Source organism: Lepidochelys olivacea (genome assembly GCF_965140295.1).
Source record: "Lepidochelys olivacea isolate rLepOli2 genome assembly, chromosome: 14".
Taxonomy (NCBI): domain Eukaryota; kingdom Metazoa; phylum Chordata; order Testudines; family Cheloniidae; genus Lepidochelys; species Lepidochelys olivacea.
This window is the reverse complement of record NC_140424.1, coordinates 25,448,504-25,473,851: the sequence shown is the minus strand read 5'-3', so window position 1 is coordinate 25,473,851 and position 25,348 is coordinate 25,448,504. Positions and strand designations below refer to the sequence as shown.

Here is a 25,348-nt window from a genome sequence, read left to right as displayed (position 1 = left end):
ACTCCACATACACAAATGATGAGACTGTATGGCGTATAATTAGGCATAATCTAGATAGCTGCTTTTCACTGTCCCCATGAAACCCTGTCTGACTTCAGGACTACCAGAACGAGGAGTAATGGTCTCAAGTTGCAGTGGGGGAGGTTTAGATTGAATATTAGGAAAAACTTTTTCACTAGGAGGGTGGTGAAACACTGGAATGCGTTACCTAGGGAGGTGGTAGAATCTCCTTCCTTAGAGGTTTTTAAGGTCAGGCTTGACAAAGCCCTGGCTGGGATGATTTAACTGGGAATTGGTCCTCCTTTGAGCAGGGGGTTGGACTAGATGACCTTCTGGGGTCCCTTCCAACCCTGATATTCTATGATTCTACCAGCCTGCCAGATTTCAGTGTCCTCCTCCTAACAGCTGAGGGGCTAGAAATGTTCAAATAATGGTTCAACAGTGCCAGCTGTCATGACACGGGATAGAACTCTCAGAACAGTCCAGGATCCTAAGTCCCCATTTCAAAAGCAACTTAAACGTTTAGGAACCTAAGTCCCATTGGTTTCAAAGAAACTTAGCATACGGCTACACTCTGAGCGGGGGATGTGATTCCCAGCTCAAAGAGACATACCAGCATATGCTAAAATAGCAGTGTAGCCATGGCTGGGCGAGTGGTGGGAGGGGTTAGCTGTTTGCATGCCTACCTAGTGCTTCTGATGGGATTGTATGCAGGGAGGATAGCTCCTCCCACCGTTCATGCCCTCATGGCTACTCTGCTGTTTTCGCTCATTCAGAACTACTGCACGTATGTCAATTTGAGCTGAGAATTATACCCCCAGCTCAAAGTGTAGACATACCCATAGGCTCCTAAGTGCCCCAGAGCCAGATTTTCACAGGTGCCTAAAGATGTAGATAGGCACCTAGTGGGATTGTCAACAATGACATTGATGGTAGTTAAACACACAACATCTTTAGGCATTTTTGAAAATCCCACCAGGCACCGATCTGCAGCTTTTGGGGACCAAACACCTTTGAAAATCTGTTGGTGTGGCACTTTTGAAAATGAGACTTAGTCTCCTAAATCACTCAGGTGCTTTTGAATATCTTACCTGAAATCTTTGACTTTCTGATTTGCATTTTCCCAGTTTCCTCATGCATGTATTTGCAGGTTTGGTCTTTGTGGAGGTGCTGTGGGATATTTTTTCTTAAAATTCATTCATATTTCTGAGTTGTGAAGTAGGTTTATCTTTCATTCAGACCTGCCTCTTTGGCTGACTGGCAGATGCCTGATGAACGTTGTCTCTGGCAGGTATCAGGAGAAGCTCTATAAGGATTGGTCCCAGACAGTGTCTGAAAAATCACAGTATAATCTCACCCGGCCAGTTATAAGACGAGATCCAGAGACCAAGCTGATCACAGTCAATTTTGATCTGCAGGTAAAATATGAAGATAATTAATCTCACTGCAAGACTTACTGCACATTGCACCCTGTCACGTGACTGTATTTCACTGGGGCTACCCTGGGTTCAAGAAGATGCATTGGACCCACTCTGCTAAAAGTGCATTCCCAGCACCATGCAGCATCTTCCCTGACAGACAACTTGAATTTACTCTCCTCCTCCTGGGCCATGTCTCCTGTTAAATATCATATTCAAAGTGAATCCTTCCAGTGGAAATTCCTGTGTACCTCATACACAAATCCTAATTCAGCTGTTTTGGAGCCTGCATGCTTCATGCTGTAAGAATTTACTATGCAAAAGATCTTCTATACTTTCCACAGTATGCATCCGATGAAGTGAGCTGTAGCTCACGAATGCTTATGCTCAGATAAATTGGTTAGTCTCTAAGGTGCCACAAGTACTCCTTTTCTTTTTAAGAATTCACTGTCCTTGTGTTAGGGTGACCTGTTTTTTCAGTGGTATAAAACAGGATATGTCCTTGGGGATGGATTCAACAGAAAATCCAGGCAGGGTCCATGAAGCACACAAAGGGGCTCTGGCTCTGATGTATTTTTAGTTGGGGGTAGGGGAAAGAGGATTTTGTTTATAGGAAGTTTGTGTTGAAGCTGGCCATGTGGCTAAGCAGAGGTTTTCGGTTCTGCTCTCTGTGCATTTATAGTTGTATCTACTGGTAAATAACCTCAGTTTTTATCATTGTTTTTCTGATATTCCCATTAGCATCACAGAGACCACATAGCTCAAAGGGGGGGAAGCATGAGTCCATTCCTTTTTGTGCATCATCAAGAAAATTGTTTGCTAAGTTCCAATGAGTTACACCTGTGCAAATTCCATGAAGGTGAGAAGGTTGCACAGGTGTCACTGGGTCGATGTTTGAGAAGGAACATGCCCAGCATGGCTTTCAGGGGTTGCAAGGAATTTGCTGGGATGGCAGCTAGAAAAACCATCTTGTTACTTGTTCTTAAAGTACATTGGTATAGAGATTGGTGGGAGACATTCAGTACGATGCATTTGTGGGTCACTTGTCAGAGAAAAGCTTCCCTATAAGTAAAAAGCCACCCCCAAATCATTGCTTTTGAAAACTAAAAAATGTTCAGAATTAGAAAAGTGTCAGCTAACTGAGAGAAGGTGAGTGGGTCAGTCCCTGGACTGCAGTTCTGTAGGTGTCATCAGAAGAAACAATGAGTCCATGGGGTCTACTCACCACTAGGGTGCCTCCCCCTGGCCGCTTTGGGGATTAATTTTTTCCAGGTGCTGCACCCCCTCTGGCAGTCTGTTCACCTGTCCTGTCTTGCCCTGTGGCCCCTCTCACTCCAGGAGCTGCAACTTCTTCTTTGTGACTCAGCCCTCTGGCCAGGTCACTATGGTCCTCCCCTTCTGGGGTATCAAAGCTGTCCTGGGCAAACTGTCCCAGGCAGTCTGCTCTCCACTGTCTGGTTTGCACCACTTCCCTAGTAGCTGGCAGGGAAACCTGGGCCCACCCTCTACTCCAGGTTCCAGCTCAGGGGCCCTCAAGTCAGCACCAAAAGTCTGTTCTATCCTGGCCCTTACTGGCTTTTCCCTGAGCCTTGCCATAATTTCTGGCTCTTTCCCCTTCTCTGAGTTTACCAGTCACACAACTGCCTCATCCCAGGGAGAACTGTAGGCTACATGCCTCTGTTGCTCAAAACACACCTCCCTTCTCCCAGTGAGTGACTCCAGGCTACTCTGCAGCCTCCTTCTGCCCTCAGCTCCTGGACTTTATACAGGCCCCTCCTCTTTCTGTCTAGCTGAGCCTCATTTAATCAATCCCTGCTCCCTGGCTTCTCGTCCAGGTGCAGCCTGGGTAGGTAATTGGCCCACCTGAGCACCTTAACCCCTTCAGGGCCTGTGTGGGGGTGGACACCCTATCACAATGAGTCTATCTGCACTGGTTGTTTTCTAGCTGATTTCAGTGCTCAGGGAAGTGAGTTATCTGGAGGCAAACCAGGTGGAGAGCATCCCCGAAACAGCAGCAGAAATCTACTCCTCCAAGGAGTCGTACCGGAAGCTGGTGGCTAACTTGGAGCTGATGGTGAATGGGTACAATAAGATCCTGAGGACAGTCCTCGAGGTGGAATACCCTCTGGTGCAGGGGCAGCTGCAGGATATTGACTCCAGGCTGAAAGAGGCAGAAGAGACACTGAACTGGAAGACAGAAGGTAAGTCCACAAACCCACTGATTGGGGAGGTGCAGGTGAGTCATTGCTCTCCTACTCCTCAGCTGGGATTCCCAGGTCAGATGTGTTCATGGACATGTGCTCACATTCCTCCACTATGGCCATCCACTCCCTTCCTGGGCACTGTGGCATCTGGAGGAGGGTCTGGGACTGGTAGCTTTGTGTTTAAGGACATTTGAAAGCTCACGAGAAAAGCAGTGTTACCATTGGAGGAGGGCCGTTTTACGGGCTGTTGTCACTGACCTCTTTAATTTGCTAAAAATAAAGCAGTTGGATGGCTGAAACACAAGAAAAGTGAGACCCTGCTGTATGGTCTCCCCAGTGCTGCTAACAACTGCTATGGGGAGGTGCTGCTTTCGGGGGTACCAGAGTGGTGATTTCTGGGGCGGTTGGTCACTCTTCCAGTGGTGCTCTGACACCAGAATGGAAAGTGATTGAACCCCTCTAGAGCCAGGGAGGCCTGTGCAGCGCTGATGCCTGATTATTCCCAGGAAAGGTCACTGCAGCAAATAGATTTTTTTCTAGAAGCGTGAAATGAAGAGTACGATTAATAATGCACAGGCTGTTCATATGCACCATTACCTCAGGATGCTTTTACGTCAGTTCTTACCTCGTTAATTTTAAGTGCAAATAGAACAGTTTCCTGGTGGTGAATATTCCCATTTGAAAATGAACTGGTGGAAGATGCCCTTTCGTTTCCTTCCAAAAATCCATGGGGTGACCAGAAGTACTTTTGCTCTTATGACTCTCCAAAGCAAAACCACCTTTTGGGGATGATCAGGTGCTGAGAAATTGCCTCGCTTCAGACAGAACATAAAGCCTGGGACGGAGCTTCTTCCCCATGTCAGCCCCTGAGTCACCTGCCTCTAAATGCAAGCGCTTGCTGTGACTGGGATGGAGAAGCCCACATGCTGGGCTGAGCATGTGCTGGCAGCTGTGGTGGTGGCCAGAAGGCCTCATGGGGCAAATCCAGCCCCACCCCCGGGGCTGTGCAGGGTCCCCTGGCAGTGGAACTGGCTCTAGGGTTGCCAGGTGTCTGGTTTTCAACCAGAATGCCCGGTCAAAAAGGGACCCTGGCGTCTCTGGTCAGCACCGCTGACCAGGCCATTAAAAGTCTGGTTGGCAGCACTGCCGGCGCAACGGGGCTGGCAGGCTTTCTGCGCGACTCCTGGAGGGACATGCCGGTCGCTTCCGGGAGCCACCTGAGGTAAGTGCCACCTGGAGCCTGCACCCTAACACTCTCCCTCACCCAAACCCCCAGCCTGGAATACCCTCTCCACTCTGAACCCCTCATTTCTGGCTCCACCCCAGAGCCTGTACCCCTTCCCACAGCCCAACCCTCTGCCTGTGCCCAAAGCCCCCTCCCAAACTCCAAACCCCTCAGCCACACCCCCAGCCCAAAGCCCCCTCCTGCATCCTGAACCCCTCATTTCTGGCCCCACACTGGAGCCCACACCCCCAGTGCAGAGCCCACACCCCCAGCCCAGAGCCCCCTCCTGCACCCTGAACCCCTCATTTCTGGACCCACCCTGGAGCCCACGCCCAGAGCCCCCTCCCAAACTCCAAACCCCTCGGCCCCACCCCCAAACCCAGAACCCCCTCCTTCACCCCAAACCCTGGCCCCTCCCCAGAGCCTGCACCCCTAGCCGGAGCCCTCACCCCCTACCGCACCCCAACCCACTGCCTCATGCCACACTCCAAACCCCTCGGCTACAGCCTGGAGCCCCCTCCTGCACCCTAGAGCCCACACTCCCGGCCAGAGCCTTCACCCCCCTCTCACACCCCAGCCCTCTGCCCCAGCCCGGTGAAAATGAGTGAGTGGGGGTGGGAGAGCGAGTGACGGAGGGAGGGGGGGATGGAGTGAGTGGGGGTGGGGCCTCGGAGAAGGGATGGGGCAGGAGGCAGGGCCTTGGGGTAGGGTGCAGGGCAGGGGTATTCAGTTTTCTGTGATTAGAAAGTTGGCAATCCTAATGGGCTCCTCTGTGTGAGGGATGGGGGAGGGGAGAATTTTGAGGGGCTGTGATGTGGGTGTCTCTCTTCTCCAGGGGCAGGAGGGAGCACAGCAAGAGTGAGCCTGGGGAGGGGCAGGGCTGGGGTAGGAGAACCATTGTTAAGCCTGTTCTCCCCTGAACATTTCCCCTGCTTGGCCTGGCTCCCAGCTCTGGGATTTGCCCTGTCTTTGATACTTCAGTGACACCCTGCACACAGAGGATACTCTGTCCCCCGTGCCTTGCTGCTTCTCCAGCAGAGCTCTGGTCAGAGGGGCATTCCCACTTCTGGAAGCAGGGTCTGTGGGCCTGGCTTGAACACAGACAGTACTGTTGGCAGAAACCAGGGGAAGCAGGGTGCCTTTATTGTGAGTTCTTGTCAGGAGAAAAGAATTAGGGAAAGGCCGGGAGAGACCAACAACCCTCTTGCTGGTGATACGAGGCTTGGTGGTGTCTGGCATTCAGGGCTAGCTCTGCCCCATGTTGGGACCTATGCAGTGGTCATGGGGGACTCGTGTGACCATAAGGAAAATTCAGGAGCATTTCCTAACAGAATCCGAAGTGAGAATATGTGCAAGCCCTGCTGAATTGCTATGAAAATGCTCAGGCAGTGTCTTGACTAGGAGCCCTTTGCTGGTAGAGCAACACCAGTCTGCGGTGCCAGCTAAGCACTCCTGGAGTGGGTGCAGCTTGTATCAGCAAACCTGCACTTCGATTGGTACTGCTGATTCCAGTGCCCCACATGAAACAAGCTATGCTGGTAAAAGTGCAGCTTCCGCCAGCACAGCTGTGTCTACACGAGGGGCTTCCGCCAGCACGGCTGTGTCAGGCAGAGATCACACCTCTCCGCACCCACGTAGCTATGCCGGCAGAAGTCTGTAGCATAGACAGAGCCTGAGCCAAACCCTCTTTATTTGTTGAAAAGGCCTGTGGGAGCACATCTCCGTGGTGATCGAGAGCGTTCATGACCTTGAGCGAAGGATCCAGAAAGCCAAGGACAATGTCGAGGAGATTCAGAGCATCATGAGATCGTGGGTCTCACCGATTTTTGAGAGGAAAGAGGGGAAAAAGGAAAATGTGCTCAGTCTGGATGACCGGCCTGAACGGCTAGAAAAGCGCTACAACCTCATCAAAGAGTCGGGGCTGAGAATCCATGCGCTGGTGAAGGTGAAGAGAGTCCTGGCACAGTTTTACCGTGCTACAGAGCAGATACAGAATGCTGCTGGGGGGTATTGGTTGTCCATAGAGCCTGCTTCTCTTCCCACCAAGTTTCTAGTATTCATGATTCTGGAGAAAAGTTTGAGTAAAGACCAAAATCCAGAAGGCAAATATAAAGAATCTCCTGATTTTTCAGGCAATCTCATGATTGTGCGGGACCTGTCTCCTGGTTTTGGATGTTCAGTGTTGGCAATACTGTAGTCGGTTTTATGCCCCTGTCCGCTCAGTGAGCATGTGGCTCCATAACCCCAAATCCATCGTTTCCATCGCCTTCCCGACTTCTGCCCTCACTTGCACTCCAAGCAGTAACAATAAACATACGATAAGCAGAGTTTGTTCCGGGGTCAAAATTTCTGTTGACACCTGGTGATTAGATTTTAGAGCAGGCACTTTAAACGATTTCATGGCTCAGGGAGGAGGCTCGCATTTCAAGTGTCAAATCGACTCAGATTTAGCTACTAAATTAATGCAAGAGGAACAGCCCCATCTGGCAAGTCTGCTGAAAGACAGTCCAAAAGTCTTTGTTCTGCTTTTCTGACTGTTATATTTTCTATTACTCTGAATCTCTTTGTAGTGCTGTTGAGCTGTTTAATCAACAGTCTGACTTGCACATTTTGAATTATTTCCCAAGAATGTGTAATTTCAGTCCCCAGAACCAGAATAGTCTCTGCTTCTTTGACCAGAGGAGGTGACATACATTTTGGGTTTAGTCCAGTGGTTAAAGTGCTAGCAGGAGACTTGAGGTTCAATTCCTTGCTCTACCACAGACTTTCTGTGTGACCTTGGTCAAATCTCTTAGGCCGTGTCTACACTAGAGACCTTACAGCAGCTCAGTTGTACCGACGCAGCTGCATTACTGTAAGATCTCCCGTGTAGCCGCTCTGTGCTGCTGGGAAAGCTCTCCCATTGACATGATTAATTCACCCCCAATGAGTGGTGGTATCTGTGTTAGTGGGAGAGCATCTCCCACTGACAAAGCGCTGTCCACACTGGTGCGTCTGTTGGTGTAACTTACGTCGCTCAGGGGTGTGTTTATTTTACACCCCCGAGCTACAGAAGTTATACTGACAAAAGTGCTAGTGTAGACATGCCCTAAGTCTCTCTGAGCCTCAGGTCTGCATCTGTACAATGGGGACAATGGCTGTTCCCTCCCTTGCAAGGTGCTGTGAAAATTAATGCACTGGATTGTGAGGTGCTCAGATACTATGGGAATGCGGATTGTGTAAGTAGCTCATATAGATAGCTTGAGCCAATGGGATTTTTCCCAGAGAAAGGCCCTTCCAAAGATACACAACTCTGACTATTCAATTATCAGTGGTTACCAGTGGTTCACAATCAAGCTGGAAAGGTACATTGAGTGGGGTCCCACAGGGATCAGTTCTGGGTCCGGTTCTGTTCAATATCTTCATTAATGATTTAGAAAATGGCATGAGAGTACACTTACGAAGTTTGCGGATGATACCAAGCTGGGAGGGGTTGCAAGTGCTTTGGGGGACAGGATTAGAATTCAAAAATGATCTGGACAAACTGGAGAAATGGTCTGAAGTAAATAGGATGAAATTCAATAAGGACTAGGGTTGCTAACTTTCTGATTACAGAAAACCGAGCAGCCTTGCTCTGCCCCCTGCCCCGATGCCCCACCCCTTCTCCGAGGCCCTGCCCTCACTCACTCCATCCCCCCTCCCTCCGTTGCTTGCTCTTGCCCACCTGCGCTTACGTGCTCATTTTCACTGGGCTGGAGCAGGGGCTTGGGGTGTGGGAGGAGATGAGGGCTTCAGCTGGGGGTGCAGGCTCTGGGGTGGGGCTTGCATTGAGGGGTTTGGGGTGCAGGAGGGGGGTGGGGCTGAGGGGTTCAGAGTGTGGGAGGGTGCTCAGGGCTGGGGTTGGGGTGTGGGAAGGGGTTTGGATGCGGGAGGGGCCAAGCACTGGGGCAGAGGAATGGGGTGTGGGAGGGGGTTCAGGCTCTGGGAGGGAGTTTGGGTGTGAGAGGGGGCTCAGGGCTGGGGGTTGGAGTGTAGGAGGGGGTGAAGGGTGCAGGGTCTGGGCGGTGCTTACCTTAGGCAGCTCCTGGAAGTGGCAGCATATCCCCGCCCTGGCTCCTAGGTGGGGGTGTGGCCAGGTGGCTCTGCACACTGCCCCATCCGCAGGCGCTGCCTCCGCAGCTCCCATTGGACACGGTTCCCGGTCAATGGGAACTAAAGAGCCGGCGCTTGGGGTGGGGGCAGTGCACAGAGCTGCCCGGCTGCCCCTGTATCTAGGAGCCAGAGTGGGGGACATGCCGCCACTTCCGGGAATTGTATGGAGCCATAGTCCTGCTCCGGTGTTGACCAGAGCTGCCAGGGTCCCTTTTTGACCGGGCGTTGTGGTTGAAAATGGGATGCCTGGCAACTCTAATAAGGACAAATGCAAAGTACTCCACTTAGGAAGCAACAGTCAGTTGTACACGTACAAAATTGGAAATGACTGCCTAGGAAGAAGGACTGTGGAAAGGAATCTGGGGGTCATACTGGATCACAAGCTAAATATGAGTCAACAGTGTAACACTTGCAAAAAAAGCAAACTTCATTTGAAATGTATTAACAAGAGTGTTGGAAGCAAGACACAAGAAGTAATTCTTCCACTCTGCTCTGCGTTGATTAGGCCGCAGCTGGAGTATTGTGTCCAGTTCTGGGTGTCACCTTTCAGGAGAGATGTGGAGAAATTGGAGAATATCCAGAGAAGAGCAACAAAAATAATTAAGGGTCTAGAAAACATGACCTGGAGTGAGGTGAGGGAAGATTGAAAAAATTGTGTTTGTTTAGTCTGGAAAAAAGAAGACTGAGAGGGGACATGACAACAGTTTTCAAGTACATAAAAGTTTGTTATAAGGATGGGGGAGAAAAATTGTTGTTCTTAACCTCTGAGGATAGGACAAGAAGCAATCGGCCTAAATTGCAACAACGACAGTTTAGGTTGGACTTTAGGAAAAACTTCTTAACTGTCAGGGTGGTGAAGCACTGGAATAAATTGCTTAGGGAGGTTGTGGAATCTGCATCAGTGGAGGTTTTTAAGAGCAGGTTAGACATACACCTGTCAGGAATGGTCTAGATAATACTTAGTCCTGCCATGAGCACAGATGACCTCTAAAGGTCCCTTCCAGTCCTACGATTCTATGATGTGGGCCCAGTTCAGGTATATAAATGCAGAAGGGAAGTTCTCAGTGCTAAGCCCCTCTCTTTTCATCAACTTCCCATCAGAACACAGCCTGTGGCAAGGAATTCCTCTAATGTGCCTGCATCCCTATCATCCTCCTTTGGATATTTCCTAGGAGCCTTTATATCGGCTGAAATATTCTTCACTGCTCAGAAATCTATTACCGATTCCAAAGGCAGCAGCATTACAATCAAGGCACTAATAACATGGAAAGGAAACAGAGTAACAGCCGCATTAGTCTGTATTCGCAAAAAGAAAAGGAATACTTGTGAGCTACAGCTCACTTCATCGGATGCATACTGTAGAAAGTGTAGAAGATCTTTTATACACACAAAGCATGAAAAAATACCTCCCCCCACCCCACTCTCCTGCTGGCAATAGCTTATCTAAAATGATCACTCTCCTTACAATGTGTATGATAATCAAGTTGGGCCATTTCCAGCACAAATCCAGGTTTTCTCACCCGCCCCCCGCACACAAACCCACTCTCCTGTCACAACCTCACTGTGTGCATGGGGGAGGGGGGGGGAAGGGGAGAGAGAGGCAGAAAGGTCCAGGGTAGTCTGGGGAGGTGGGGGACCAGAGGTTAGACATGGGGGGGCTGGCAGGAGAGTGGGTTTGTGTGTGTGTGTGTGGGGGGGTGTATAAAAGATCTTCTACACTTTCCACAGTATGCATCCGATGAAGTGAGCTGTAGCTCACGAAAGCTTATGCTCAAATAAATTGGTTAGTTTCTAAGGTGCCACAAGTACTCCTTTTCTTTTTATGGAGAGGAAAGCACAGAGAGTGATATGACAGGAAAATAGTAAGCGGGAAACAAAGGGCCCTTCCCTGAGTAATTCTACCGGAGGTCACTGGTGTCTGTTACAGCTTCCCTTACCTCCCTCTGTAGCAAATGCAACACTTTGCCTTTGGTTAGGGGTTCTCAATTTTCATTGTACTGCAACCCCCTTCTGACAACAAAAATTACTACATGACCTCAGGAGAGGGGACCACAGCCTGAGCCTCACTGCCCTGCACTGGGGTGGGGGTGGGGCAAAGCCCAAGCCCAAGAACTTCAGCCTGAGGGGGGACTGTAACCTGAGCCCTGCCACCCAGGGCTGAAGCTCTTAGGCTTCAGTTTGGGCCCCATGCTCCAGCAAGTCTAACACCATTAAAACAGGGTCCTGACCCACAGTTTGAGAGCCACTGGGTTAGAGAGACAGTGAGTAAGGTAGTATCTTTTATAGGACCAACTTCTGTTGGTGAGAGAGACAACCTTGCAAGCTACACAAAGGTCTTCTTTAGCTCTGGGAAAGGTACCAGTGTCCCAGCTAAATAAATGGTGGAATAGATTGCTTAGCATAAGTAGTTAGCACATTTTCTAAGAGACCATTCAAGGTGAATTGGCCCATTAATACCTCTGCAGTCATAGGACAAAAAGGGGAGTTAGTGGGTTGCAGATTGTTTTAATAAACCATAAATCCAGTAAAGCATAAGCTTTTGTGGGCTACAGCCCACTTCATCGGATGCATAGAATGGAACATATAGTAAGAAGATATATATACACATACATACAGATAAGTTGGAGGTTGCCATACAAACTGTGAGAGGCTAATTAGTTAAGATGATCTATTATTCAAGCTCAGCAGTTTCTCCTTGGAGTCTGGTTTTGAAGCTTTTCTGTTGCAAACATTCAAAACATCCAAAAACCGGTAGGAGAACACTTCAATGTCTCTGGCCACTCAGTAAAAGATTTAAGGCTGGCAATTTTGCAACAGAAAAGCTTAAAAAAAAAAGACTCCAAGGAGAAACTGCTGAGCTTGAATTAATATGCAAACTAGATACCATTAACTTGGGTTTGAACGGAGACCGGGAGTGGCTGGGTCATTACACATATTGAATCTATTTCCCTATGTTAAGTATCCTCACACCTTCTTGTCATCTGTCTAAATGGGCCACCTTGATTATCACTACAAAAGTTTTTTTTTCCTCCTGCTGATAATAGCTCATCTTAACTAATTAGCCTCTCACAGTTTGTATGGCAACTTCCAACTTGTATGTATGCATATATCTTCTTACTATGTGTTCCATTCTATGCATCCGATGAAGTGGGCTGTAGCCCACGAAAGCTTATGCTCTAATAAATTTGTTAGTCTCTAAGGTGCCACAAGTACTCCTGTTCTTTTTGCGGATACAGACTAACACGGCTGCTATTCTGAAACCTGTCATAAATCCAGTGTCTTTATGAAGAGCATGATTTTTAATGTCTAGCAAAGTTATGAATTTAAACTACCAGGCTCATCTTTTGGAGGTGCTGTTCAAGTTTTCTGTAAGGATGCGGACTGAGGGGTCAAATATAGAGTGATCATTCTGTGAAACATGTTCACCCATGGGTGACGTGGTGTTTTTGTCTTTTATCATTTTTCTGTGTGAGTTCATTCGAGAGTGGAGTGATTGTCTGGCTTCACCCACATAGTTGTTATTGGGGCATGTAATGCACTGGATCATGTTGTGATGGGTGTGTGTAGGACCCAGGGATCCTGAAAGGTGTGTTGGGAGTAAGGGGTGACAATGCAGTCAGACAGAGCAATCTGAATCACTCCTGTGAGGCAGGGCAGGGCTATTAGCCCCATCATAGAGATGGGAACTCCGGTGCAGAGAGGCTAAATGATTTATTCAAGGTCACACAAAAGTCTGTGTTCGAGGAGGGAACAGAACCCAGGGCACTTGTATGCTAGGTTAGCACCTTCACTGCTAGACCATCCTTCCTATCTGCTCTCTGTCTTCCTGAAGGCTATCAACCTGCTTAATCTCTCTCTATTAATTTGTAGCTGTTGTTTTAATAAAGGTCCAGTGGGTCATTCTACCATGAGACGAATTCAGTCTGGCTGTATTTGAAGGTGACTTCCATTTTTTTTCAGGAAAACCTGAGTCTGTTTGCCGCAGACCCCACCTCCGAAGTTTGGGAAGCCTACGTTGATTATGTGGATGAAATGATCTTGGATGGATTCTTTAACGCTATTGAGTGCTCCCTCAAATACCTCCTGGAAAACACAGGTAACTGAGCTGTCCTTTCTCAGGTCAGGGTGGCTTCCCCTCTCTGCTCTCAGCGAGGTTTCCATTGCTAGTGTGTAGCTGGAACGTCCTGACCTGCTGTCCATGACTAGGAGGTGTTTGTGTCTGGACAGGAGGGAGGCAGCTGGACAAGGAGTGCAGTTTTGCTGTGCAGCAAGAGCAGGAGTCATTGTGTGCTGAGCTGCCCTGTCAGAGCTCCTGGGGATGGCTCCGGGCTGCACTGAGAGTCTCCACATGTACGTGGTTTCCGTTAGCTCCAGGTATGCCAACACTGCCACATAACACCTGTGGCTGGCCAATGTCAGCGACTCGGGCTCGCGGGGCTCAGGCTGTGGGACTATAAGATTGTTGTATAGCTATTCAGGCTTGGCATTCAGCCTGAGGCAGCTGACGCGGGCCATCCGCAGGTGTTTAATTACAGCGTAGCATATCCTTCGAGACCCAGGCGTTACCAGGCTGTGGTTCCCATCTGGAGGAACACAGCACAGACGGAGGAAGGGTAATAGCACTGTGTTGCCTGATTTCTGTTTCACACTCTCCCTGGAGACAAGTAGATGCTCTTTTTCGGTCTGCCTCTGTGCTTACACTGACACTGTACCATTGGCATCACCATAGGCTGGCTAGTCGCAGCAAGTGTTTGAGAAGCCCATTAACGTGTGGAGCCCTCACATAAGCTGAGTGGAGGCAGAGAAATCTGTAGAGCAGATTAGTGCTAATGGGCCGGGGGTGGAGAGCACCACACAGGACGATGGACAATGTAATTTAGAGTCGTGATCCCAGCTCTGCTGAGTGGTGCTGGCACCAGTGAGAGCCTCTCTCCCATCTGCAAAGGACCTAGGCACTGCGTGACCCCCTCTTCCACATCCAGGAGGGGCTCAACGGTCCAGTTTGTGACTGGTCAAATGGAATAAGAGACCTGGCCCATGAGGAAATCTGGTCCCAGTCACCCACCCCAGGTCTGTGCAGCACAGAGATGACACAAGTAAAGTGTATTTCTTCTGCTTGCTATGACCATATGGTGAATTCTGTTAATCTCTTCACAGCATTTGCCATGCCAGGCACTTTCCTCCCTGTGATTAATAAGGGACCATTAGATCATCTTTTCTAACCTCCTGCATAATACAGGCCATTATATTTCACCCAGTCACCCCCGTATTGAGCCCAGTAACTTGTGTTTGACTAAAGCATCTTTTACAGTCTGGATTTGAAGAGATGGAGAATCCACCACTTCCCTGGGCCATTTGTTCCAGTGGTTAATCACCCTCACTTTTAAAATAACGTGTCTTATTTCTAATTGGACTTTGTCTGGCTTCTGCTTCCAGTCATTGGTTCTTGTTCTGCCTTTCTCCTCCTGATTAAAGAGCCCTTAAGTACCTGGTATTTCCTTCCCGCGAAGGCACTTCTGTACTGTAATTTAGTCACTTCTCAGTTTTCTTTTTGGTAAACTAAACAGTCTGAGCTCTGTCTCTCACTGTACAGCATTTTCTTCAGGCCTCAAATCATTTGTGTGACTCTTTTCTGCACCCTCTCCAAATTTTCAACATCCTTTTAAAAATGTGGACACCAGAACCGGATACTGTATTCCAGTATTGGTCTTACCAGTGCCGTATGCAGAAGTAAAAATCATCTTCCTACTCCTACGTGCTACTGCCCTGTTTATACATCCAAGGATCGCATGAACTCTGTTTGTAACAGCATCACACTAGGAACTTGTGTTCAGTTGCTTGTGCATCATGATCCCTGAATCCTTTCAGTGTTACTGCATTCCAGGATGCAGTCCCCCCATTGAGCAGGGATGGCTGCATTCCTTGTTCCTAAACGTGTAAGCTTGCATTTGGCTGTATTAAAACACATTTTGTTTGAATGGGCCCATTTTTCAAGTGATTCAGATCACTCTGTATTTCTGCACTGTTCTCATTATTCTTTGCCACGTTGCCAGGCTTTGTGTTATCTACAAATTTTATTAGCAATGATTTTATATTTATTTCCAGGTTGTTGATGAAAATGTGGAACAGCATCAGGCCTAGTACCAATCCCTGCAGAGCCCCACTAGAAACGTCCTGATTCCCTACTGACAACTGCTTTTTGAGATCTGTGTGTTAGCTAGTCCTTAACCACATAATGTGTGCTCTCCTGATGTTGTATAGTTCAAATTTTTTAATCCTAATAGCATGTGATACTAAATCAAACGTCTTATAAAAGTTTAAGATTGTCAGAGTCTGCTCAGTTACCTTGATCAGCCAAACTTGTAATCTCATCAAAGAGTGAAATTAAATTTGTTTGACTTGAAGAATTTTCCATAAAACCATGTTGACTGGCATTAAGTATATTCCTATCCTTTAATTCTTTATCAGTTGAATCCCGTATCATGTTTTCCATTACTTTGCCTAGGATTGATGTCAGGCTAACCAGCGTATGGTTGCCACAGTCATCCCAATTGCCCTTTTCGGATATTGACACAACATTAGCACTCTCGCAGTCTTCTGGAATTTCCCCATTGTTCCAATATTTATTCAAAATTAGTGTCAGTGGGCCAGAGATCTCCTCATCTTACTCTTTTCAGACTCCTGGGTGGAAGTTATCTGAGCCTACTGATTTAAAAATGTTTATCCCTAGTAGGTGTTTCTTAACATCCTACGTAGTTACTAATTGGCTGGTAAGTTCTTCATCATTCTCATGTGATATGAGTACATCATTCTGCTTTTTTCCAAGTACAGAAAAAGACAAATTTTTAAAACACTTTTGCCTTTTCTGCATCATTAATAATTTTGCCATCATTTTCTAGTAATGAACCTATGCCATTGTTAGGATTTCTTTTGTTCCTGATATACTTATTAAAAGACCTCCTTTTTGTCCTCGGTCTTTCCAGCCATGGATTTTTCCCTGATGTCTTTCATAGAATATCAGGGTTGGAAGGGACCTCAGGAGATCATCTAGTCCAACCCCCTGCTCAAAGGAGGACCAATCCACAACTAAATCATTCCAGCCAGGGCTTTGTCAAACCTGACCTTAAAAACCAATAAGAAAGGGGATTCCACCACCTCCCTAGGTAACGCATTCCAGTGTTTCACCACCCTCCTAGTGAAAAAGTTTTTCCTAATATCCAACCTAAACCTCCCCCACTGCAACTTGAGACCATTACTCCTTTTTCTGTTATCTGCTACCACTGAGAACAGTCTAGATCCATCCTCTTTGGAACCCCCTTTCAGGTAGTTGAAAGCAGCTATCAAATCCCCCCTCATTCTTCTCTTCTGCAGACTAAATAATCCCAGTTCCCTCAGTTTCTCCTCATAAATCATGTGCTCTAGCCCCCTAATCATTTTTGTTGCCCTTCGCTGGACTCTCTCCAGTTTCTCCACATCCTTCTTGTAGTGTGGGGCCCAAAACTGGACACAGTACTCCAAATGAGGCCTCAACAATGCTGAATAGAGGGGAATGAGCACGTCCCTCGATCTGCTGGCAATTCTCCTGCTTATACATCCCAAAATGCTGTTGGCCTTCTTGGCAACAACTGCACACTTTTGACTCATATCCAGCTTCTCATCCACTGTAGCCCCTAGATCCTTTTCTGCAGAACTGCTGCCTAGCCACTCAGTCCCTAGTCTGTAGCAGTGCATGGGATTTTTCCATCCTAAATGCAGGACTCTGCACTTGTCCTTGTTGAACCTCATCAGATTTCTTTTGGTCCAATCCTCTAATTTGTCTAGCTCCTGCTGTATCCTATCCCTACCCTCCAGTGTATCTACCACTCCTCCCAGTTTAGTGTCCTCTGCAAACTTGCTGAGGGTGCAATCCACACCATCCTCCAGATCATTAATGAAGATATTGAACAAAACTGGCCCCAGGACCGACCATTGGGGCACTCCGCTTGACACCAGCTGCCAATTAGACATGGAGCCATTGATCATTACCTGTTGAGCCCAAAGATCTAGCCAGCTCTCTATCCATCTTCTAGTCCATTCATCCAGCTCATACTTCTTTAACTTGCTGGCAAGAATACTGTGGGAGATCGTATCAAAAGCTTTGCTAAAGTCAAGTTAAAACACGTCCACGGCTTTCCCCTCATCCACAGAGCCAGTTATCTCATCATAGAAAGCAGTTAGGTTAGTCAGGCATGACTTGCCCTTGATGAATGCATGCTGACTGTTCCTAATCACTTTCGTCTACTCTAAGTGCTTCAGAATTGATTCCTTGAGGACCTGCTCCATGATTCTTCCAGGGACTGAGGTGAGGTTGTCTGGCCTGTAGTTCCCCGGATCTTCCTTCTTCCCTTTTTTAAAGATGGGCACTACATTATCCTTTTTCCAGTCATCCAGGACCTCCGCCGATCGCCATGAGTTTTCAAAGATAATGGCCAATGGCTCTGCAATCACATCCACCAACTCCTTTAGCACCCTCGGATGCAGTGCGTCTGGCCCCATGGATTTGTGCTTGTCCAGCTTTTCTAAATAGTCGCAAACCACTTCTTTCTTCACAGAGGGCTGGCCACCTCCTCCCCATGCTGTGCTGCCCAGTGTAGTAGTCTGGGAGCTGACCTTGTTCGTGAAGACAGAGGCAAAAAAAGCATTGAGTACATTAGCTTTTTCCACATCCTCTGTCACTAGGTTGCCTCCCCCATTCAGTAAGGAGGCCACACTTTCCCTGACCACCTTCTTGTTGCTAACATACCTGTAGAAACCATTCTTGTTACTCTTAACATCCCTTGCTAGTTACAACTCCAATTGTGATTTGGCCTTCCTGATTTCACTCCTGCATGCCCAAGCAATATTTTTATACTCCTCCCTGGTCATTTGTCCAATCTTCCACTTCTTGTAAGCTTCTTTTTTGTGTTTAAGATCAGCAAGGATTTCACTGTTAAGCCAAGCTGGTTGCCTGCCATATTTACTATTCTTTCTACACATCGGGATGGTTTGTTCCTGCAACCTCAATAAGGATTCTTTAAAATACAGCCAGCTCTTCTGGACTCCTTTCTCCCTCATGTTGTTCTCCCAGGGGATCCTGCCCATCAGTTCCCTGAGGGAGTCAAAGTCTACTTTTCTGAAGTCTAGTGTCCGTATTCTGCTGCTCTCCTTTCTTCCTTTTGTCGGGATCCTGAACTCGACCGTCTCATGGTCACTGCCTCCCAGGTTCCCATCCACTTTTGCTTCCCCTACTAATTGTTCCCGGTTTGTGAGCAGCAGGTCAAGAAGAGCTCTGCCCCGAGTTGGTTCCTCCAGCACTTGCACCAGGAAATTGTTGCCTATGCTTTCCAAAAACTTCCTTGCTTTTCTGTGCACTGTTGTATTGCTCTCCTAGCAGATATCGGGGTGATTAAAGTCCTCCCTGTGATCTAATTACTTCTGTTAGTTGCCTGAAGAAAGCTTCGTCCACCTCATCCCCCTGATCTGGTGGTCTATAGCACACTCCCACCCTGGCATCACCCTTGTTGCTCACACTTCTAAACTTAGTCCAGAGACTCTCAGGTTTTTCTGCAGTTTTAGTTTCCCTGCAGTCTTTAGTTTCCCTTATCAATATTCTACACTTCATAACTTGTAATTTATACTAATTGCTGTATATTTGCTTTTTTACGTTTATTTGTTGCTTTTTTATTACTAATTGCTGCCATCATCACTGAAGAGGATGGGCTGTTAGCCAAAGTTGTCATCTTTTCTTGATTGTGGAACCTAATAAACTCTTCTTTTAAGAACTCCCAATTTTCATTCAGATTTTTCTGTCTAAATGTTTTCTCCCAGTCAGTTTCACTTCTAAATTTTCTCAGCATGGGGAAATTAGGTGTTTTGAAACATTATATATTTATTTTATTGGTTGGAACTGTCCTCTGTTTGCCCATAATGCATATAATCAGGTCATGATCACTGATCCTTGGGAAACCACCAATCAATTATTCGTTCAGCTCTAGTGTCCACTGGGTGGAGGTGGGGGCGGGGGCGTGGTGGGGGGCGTGGTGGTGGAGTAAAGTCACTTCTTGTCTTACTCTAGCCCAGACCCCATCATCTCTTTTGCTCTCTGTCAGATTCCAAGGCAGCACTGGCTCCCCTGTTTGAGGTGCGGCTGGATCTGGTGATCCCCGATTTGGTATTCCATCCCGCGCTGGATCCTGGTGCTAACGATGGCTTCTATGACATGGTCGAAGGACTCCTCAATGACATCTACCGGATCTCGTCCCTGGTGTCCAGGCTGGCTGAGCACAGTGTTTTCCCTCACTATCAGGTCTCTTGCCCCAGTGCATGATTTCCTATTGCACAGCAATGTGCAAAGTGTGCTCTGGATGAGCATCCACTCACAAGGCCTCTCTGTCATTTCCTAGGCTGATATGGAGGACATGGGTGACTTAGCTGACATGCGCCACAGCCTCATGGAGCGTGTGCAGAACACGATGTCAACCTGCAATGGCTATCGCAACTCCTTCGACCACTACTCTTACCTCTATGGGGATGACAGGAAGGAATTCATACGCCAGTTCCTGTTGTATGGGCACGTCCTGACTGCAGCAGAAATTGAAGCCCATGCGGACAATGGAGTCCCAGAGAGCCCTCCCACATTGCATCAGTTCAGGGAGCAAATTGACTCCTACGAGAGAATCTATGATGAAGTCAACCGCCTGGAACCAGTGAACATCTTCGACAGTTGGATGAAAATTGATGCTCGGCCTTTCAAAGCATCCCTGCTGAATGTCATCAAAAGGTGGAGCCTGATGTTTAAGCAGCATCTCATTGATCATGTGACACACAGGTAACAAAGATTTGTCTGCCCCATCTCCAGATCTCCATTCATTGGGCTCCATCCAGGAGGTTACACTGAGCAGTGTGGGATTTGTTTTCTCTGTCCACCCCATACTGTCCTGAGGAGTGAAGCACCGTCATGTCCCCTACACGTTGCATTCCCTGAAAGTGTTACTCTGACGTGAGGCCTTGCACTGGGTCTGAGGCTGGGGGAGTGGTGCTGCTGAGTGGCTAGGACAGCGCTCTGCTGAGCTAGGCTCTTAGGTCCTACTTCCAGTTATTCCAGGGACTTGCTCTATCTGTTTGTCTATTGTTTTTATACTTATCCTGTCTGTACCTAGCTCCCCCACACGTAAAGCTGGGCTAATACTGCAAGATATTTCCTGTGCATAGTTCCTTAAAGTTTTAAATGAATTTGCTCTTTCGTGTTTCCTTTCTCTGAACATTTCATCTAGGGTTGTTGGCATGAGGGATCCTGGAGGGTGAGTTTCAAAGTCGCAAGTGTGAGGAAGGAAAGAAATTTTAAATTAACATAGGTTAAATGCCAGAAGTGCCTGCTCACTCATCCAGTCAGGGAAGAGAAACAATACCATGTGACTTATTTGACCAATTACAACAAAAGAACACAGTCTGATTATCAAATACTCACAGAGGACTGTTTGAAATCAATCCGTTGGGTTAAAAAATATTCACATTAAAGATTGGTAGATAGTCCTGAAGAGCAAATACATTGGAGGAAAATGTGATCTTCTTATGGTTATTCCAAGAGCACAAAAGGAGTCTCAATCTGTCAGATAAAATATTTCTTACCAATAATTTCCTCAGCTTTAAAAGTAGATATCATGATGCACATACTAACTATAGCTTACAGGGATGTTTAAAGGCCTAATTAATGAAGGATTTCTTGGATGGAAGGCATTATGTATAGGAATGTCAAGTAAGTGTGTATGCATATGTGTATATGTTGTGACAGAGTCAGGCCAGATGGATAGACGTGATAGAAGGCAGATATATTAGCCCCAGGTTAAGTAGGTCCCTTTTCCCTGGGTAAGGTAACAGGGAAGGTTCCAGAACAATCAGAAACTTTCTGGAAACAATTAAGTCAGACAGGCTGATTAGAACACCTGCAGCCAATCAAGAAGCTGCTAGAATCAATTAAAACAGGCAGGGTAATCAGGGCACCTGGGTTTAAAAAGGAGCTCACTTCAGTTTGTGGTGTGCCTGCGAGGAACTGGGAGCAAGAGGCGCAAGGGGGGAGGGATAGCTCAGTGGTTTGAGCATTGGCCTGCTAAACCCAGGGTTGTGAGTTCAATCCTTGAGGGGGCCATTTAGGGATCTGGGGCAAAAATTGGGGATTGGTCCTGCTTTGAGCAGCGGGTTGGACTAGATTACCTCCTGAGGTCCCTTCCAACCCTGATATTCTATGATTCTATGAAGAAGCTGAGAGTGAGAAGGTGTACTGCTGGAAGACTGAGAATTACAAGCATTATCAGACATCAGGAGGAAGGTTCTGTGGTGAGAATAAAGAAGGTGTTGCGAGGAGGCCATGGGGAAGTAGCCCAGGGAGTTGTAGCTGTCATGCACCTGTTACAGGAGCCACTGTAGATGGCTGCAATCCACAGGGCCCTGGGCTGGAACCTGGAGTAGGGGGCGGGCCTGGGTTCCCTCCATCCCCCACAACTCCCTACTTGATACAGGAGGAGTTGAACTGAACTGTGGGTTCCACCAGAGGGGATGGTCTCTGGCCTGTTCCCCGATCCACTAGGTGGATCAGCAGAGACTGCAGGGATTGTTCTTCTTCCTTTCCCCGTGCTGGCCAGTGATGAGGCTAACTGAGTGAACAGCAGATTTGAGCCACGAAAGTGGCCAAACTGAGGGCTGCTGTGAACCTCTGAGGCAAGCAAATCCACCAGTAAGTGCAGGATCCACCAAGGCAGAGGAGGAACTTTGTCACAATGTATATATATATGTATATATAATATACACACACACTTGACACTCCTGTAATGCCTTCCATCCAAGAAACAGATTTATACAAAAATATACACACGGTATATACACATTTCTTGGATGTGTGTGTGTGTGTGTGTGTATATATATATGTATATGTATGTGTATATATATGTATGTGTATGTATATACACACACACCAAACAATCAATCTACCTACCCACCCTATCCTATCCACCTGTCATTACCAGAAATAAAAGGTATAATCTGGATATTTCCTATTTCTAAACTTCTCTTGCTTTCCGTGCATGCATTAAGGTAATATGGCAACCATGTCCTCAACTTCCCTGAAATGTTAACTCTTTGTGAATAACTTAGTTCATAAGATGATTAAATCTTTTTGTACATAGGTCCTGATTCAACAATGCGCTCCTGTGAGGCAAAGCATGTTAGCATATGTAGTCCTATTGACCCTCATTGGATTTAAGGGGGTGCTACAGGTTCAATATGTGCTTAGCTGAATTGGGGCCCTATAGACTGGGGGTGTATGAGATGGGCAGGATTAGAAAGGTTTTTCTCTTTGAACTCTGTACAAGTCCAGAGCCTGGATTAAGGTACATAATGTGTAATTCTTCGAGTGCTTATTCATGTCAATTCCAAGCAGGTGTGTGTGTGCTGCGTGCACGACAGCCGGAAGATTTTTCCCCTAGCAGTATCTATAGGGTCGGCCTGGGTGCCCCCTGGAGTCGTGCCTTCATGGCGCCCAATATAGGGCCCTGCTGACCCGACCCCTGCTCGGTTTCTTTTTACCGCCAGTGACAGCTATATGGAACTTTCCTCACTCTTGCATCTGCAAGTGCCTTTAGTGGTGTCCCACTGTCATTTGTACATAGTTAGATTCTTAGTAGTATTAGTGGTGTTAGTAGGTTCTCTAAGTTTCCGTTGCAGGGGTCTCCCCCCTGTTTTGTTTCCCTACACCGGGGCATGCCTTGGTCACCGGGGTTCAAATTGTGTGAAGTCTGCAGTAAATTGATGCCAAAGAGTGAGCCACACACTTCTTGTTTTGAAGTGCCTTGGGGAGAGTCACCAAAAGGACAAATGCGGCATTTGTCAGGAGTTTCGACTGAGGACCCTTAAGGATCATGAGCAGAGACTCAGAATTCTTCTCATGGAGGCAGCCCTCCATCCACAGTCCAACCTCGGGTTGGCGGAGCCTCTGTGCGCAGCGCACCAGCTCCAAGAAAGGAGGCTAAGGACTCCTGGCACCGGCACGGCGCTGAACATAAGACTTCTGGCAGGCGCCGATCCTCATCCCTGGTGCCCCAGAAGAAAAAGAGGTGGGAGAGGGGGTGCTCTTCCTCTCCTAAGCCTAAGGAGCCAGTGGCAGGGAGGCCTCAGTCCATCGAGCCTACTTTGGGTCTGCAGCCTTCCAGGGGCTCATCAACTCCTGCCCTTAAAGGGTCCAGTCGAGTCCGGCCCACTACCGTTCTCTGGACCTTCATGGCTGGGACATTCAACTCCCCTCCACTCTGGAGACTTTTGAGACAGCTCAGGACCTTATTCGTCTGATAGTACCACCTTCTGCAAGGAGGGACGAGGCACCGGTGATAACCCAGCCACCTATCCCATCTCGGGGCAAGCTGGCGATGATGTCACACCACTCCCCATCTCCGCTGCACCATTCCCCGGTGCCAGCCGCCCACGCGGGGGGACTGCACCAATCCCCAGAGGCCCAGCACTGCTCATCGGCACCACCCAATACTGCTCCTCCATGGTCTTCCTTTTCCGAGACCTCAGGGTCTGAGGCGGAGTCCCATCGTTCAGATAGGTCCAGCAGCAGGCGGTCTAGATCTCAGCGACACCGCCAGCCTCCTCCGGCGCCATTGCCACCTCAATGGCAACCACCAACTCAGTGGCCCTTTTGGACTCCCTGGGCCTATCATCAAGCCCGGGGTCAGAGCCAGGCATTGCGATCCAGGTCGGCGTTGGTTGTGTTGGCATCCTTCGCTCCCTCGCAGCAGCTGGCATCAGAGACAACGCCGATATCTCCACCTGCCGCTCAGGCGACCATCTGGGCACCGACCTCTGCGACACCGGAGATGCAGGAGCCCAACGAACAACGTGACCCTCTTGGTACCGAGGGCAGTGACCTAGGCCATGTGCCGGTGCTCTCGTCCTTCCCCAGATAAGGCCATTGCGGACGCTTCAACGGCCCTGACCTTGGAGGGTAGCAGGGTCCTGCAACAGTTGTTGCGTAGGGTGGCCCAGAACCTGGGTCCTCGCGTATTGTGCTGCCACTCATCAAAACTATAAATGAGACCACAAAAGCTTTGTGGCAGACTCCAGCCTCTTTGCCCCCTACAGAGAAGAGGAATGAGAGACACCATTTCATCCCCTTAAAAGGATACGTGCATCTCTATACTCATCCTACACCTTTCTCTTTGGTGGTGGATGCTGCAAACGAAAGGGAGCATCAGGAGTTTCAGGGACCCTCCCCTAAAAATCGGGAAGCGAAAAAGGTGGACTTGTTTGGGAGAAAAGTCTACTCCACCAGTGGTTTGCAGCTCCACATTTCAAACCAGCAGGCCATCATTAGTAGGTACACCTTTAACACCTGGGGAACGATGGCCAAGTTCGCCTAGCTGTTACCACCAGACTCCCACTCCAAATTTAATGCCTTGGTGAAGAAAGGCAAACTCATTTCTAGGGCCTGCTTTCAGGCAGCTCTTGACAATGCTGACACGGCTGCCCGAACCATGGCTATGAGGATGACCATGAGAAGCTCCTCTTGGTTCCAGGTCTCTGGACTCCCTCACAAAGTCCAACAGACCATTCAAGACCTACCCTTTGAAGGTCAGGCCCTATTCTCTGAAAAGACAGACAGAAGACTGCACAGTTTAAAAGATTTAAGGGCCACCCTCAAGTTCCTGGGCATACACACTCCCGCTACACAGCACAGGCATTTCAGACCATAGCCTCCTCCGTGGTTCTACCAACAATCGACAGGATGGTTCCCAGAAGAGGAATAGGGGCGGTAGGAAGACACCGCACCCATCCTCAGGCCAGAGCTCTGGCCAACCCAAGGCACCTTCCGGCCCCAAACCAGCCTTTTGAAGGTGCGGTCGAGGATGGTGTACCAGAACAAGAACTGGATCTACCCCGCCTTACCTTTTCCCCCCGACTGTCCCCTTTCTACTGTGCATGGTCCCGTATTATTTCGGACTGCTGGGTGCTCTGCATGGTAGAGAGGGGATACTCTATCCAATTTTGTGCCCTCCCACCCTTCTACCCCCCTTCCCTGTCCCTCTTTAGGGACCTCTCTCACAAGCAACAACATATACAGGAGGTGCACTCACTCCTTTCGCTGGGGCAGTGGAAGAGGTTCCTCAGGAGCAGAAGGGCAAGGGTTTCCATTCCTGGTATTTCCTAATACTGAAAGCCAGAGAGGGGCTCAGGCCTATCCTAGACCTGTGAGAACTCAACAAGTTCGTGAAGAAACACAAGTTCTGCCTGGTCTCTTTGGCCTCCGTCATCCCTTCACTGGATCTAGGAGACTGGTATGCTGTCCTCGACTTGAAGGACGT

At 48.2% G+C, this 25,348-nt stretch overlaps 1 protein-coding gene across 1 annotated transcript in view; it reads left to right on the top strand.

Annotated features, from left to right (window-relative positions):
• The window catches only part of DNAH9 (dynein axonemal heavy chain 9), a 387,812-nt gene that overhangs the window by 39,256 nt on the left and 323,208 nt on the right, over positions 1-25,348 (top strand). Inside the window, exons 12-17 of the mRNA XM_084647504.1 lie at positions 1,292-1,418; positions 3,364-3,619; positions 6,551-6,792; positions 12,939-13,074; positions 19,106-19,302; positions 19,400-19,824. Coding sequence (XP_084503630.1) covers positions 1,292-1,418; positions 3,364-3,619; positions 6,551-6,792; positions 12,939-13,074; positions 19,106-19,302; positions 19,400-19,824 — 1,383 coding nt within the window. The remainder of the gene's footprint in view (positions 1-1,291; positions 1,419-3,363; positions 3,620-6,550; positions 6,793-12,938; positions 13,075-19,105; positions 19,303-19,399; positions 19,825-25,348) is intronic.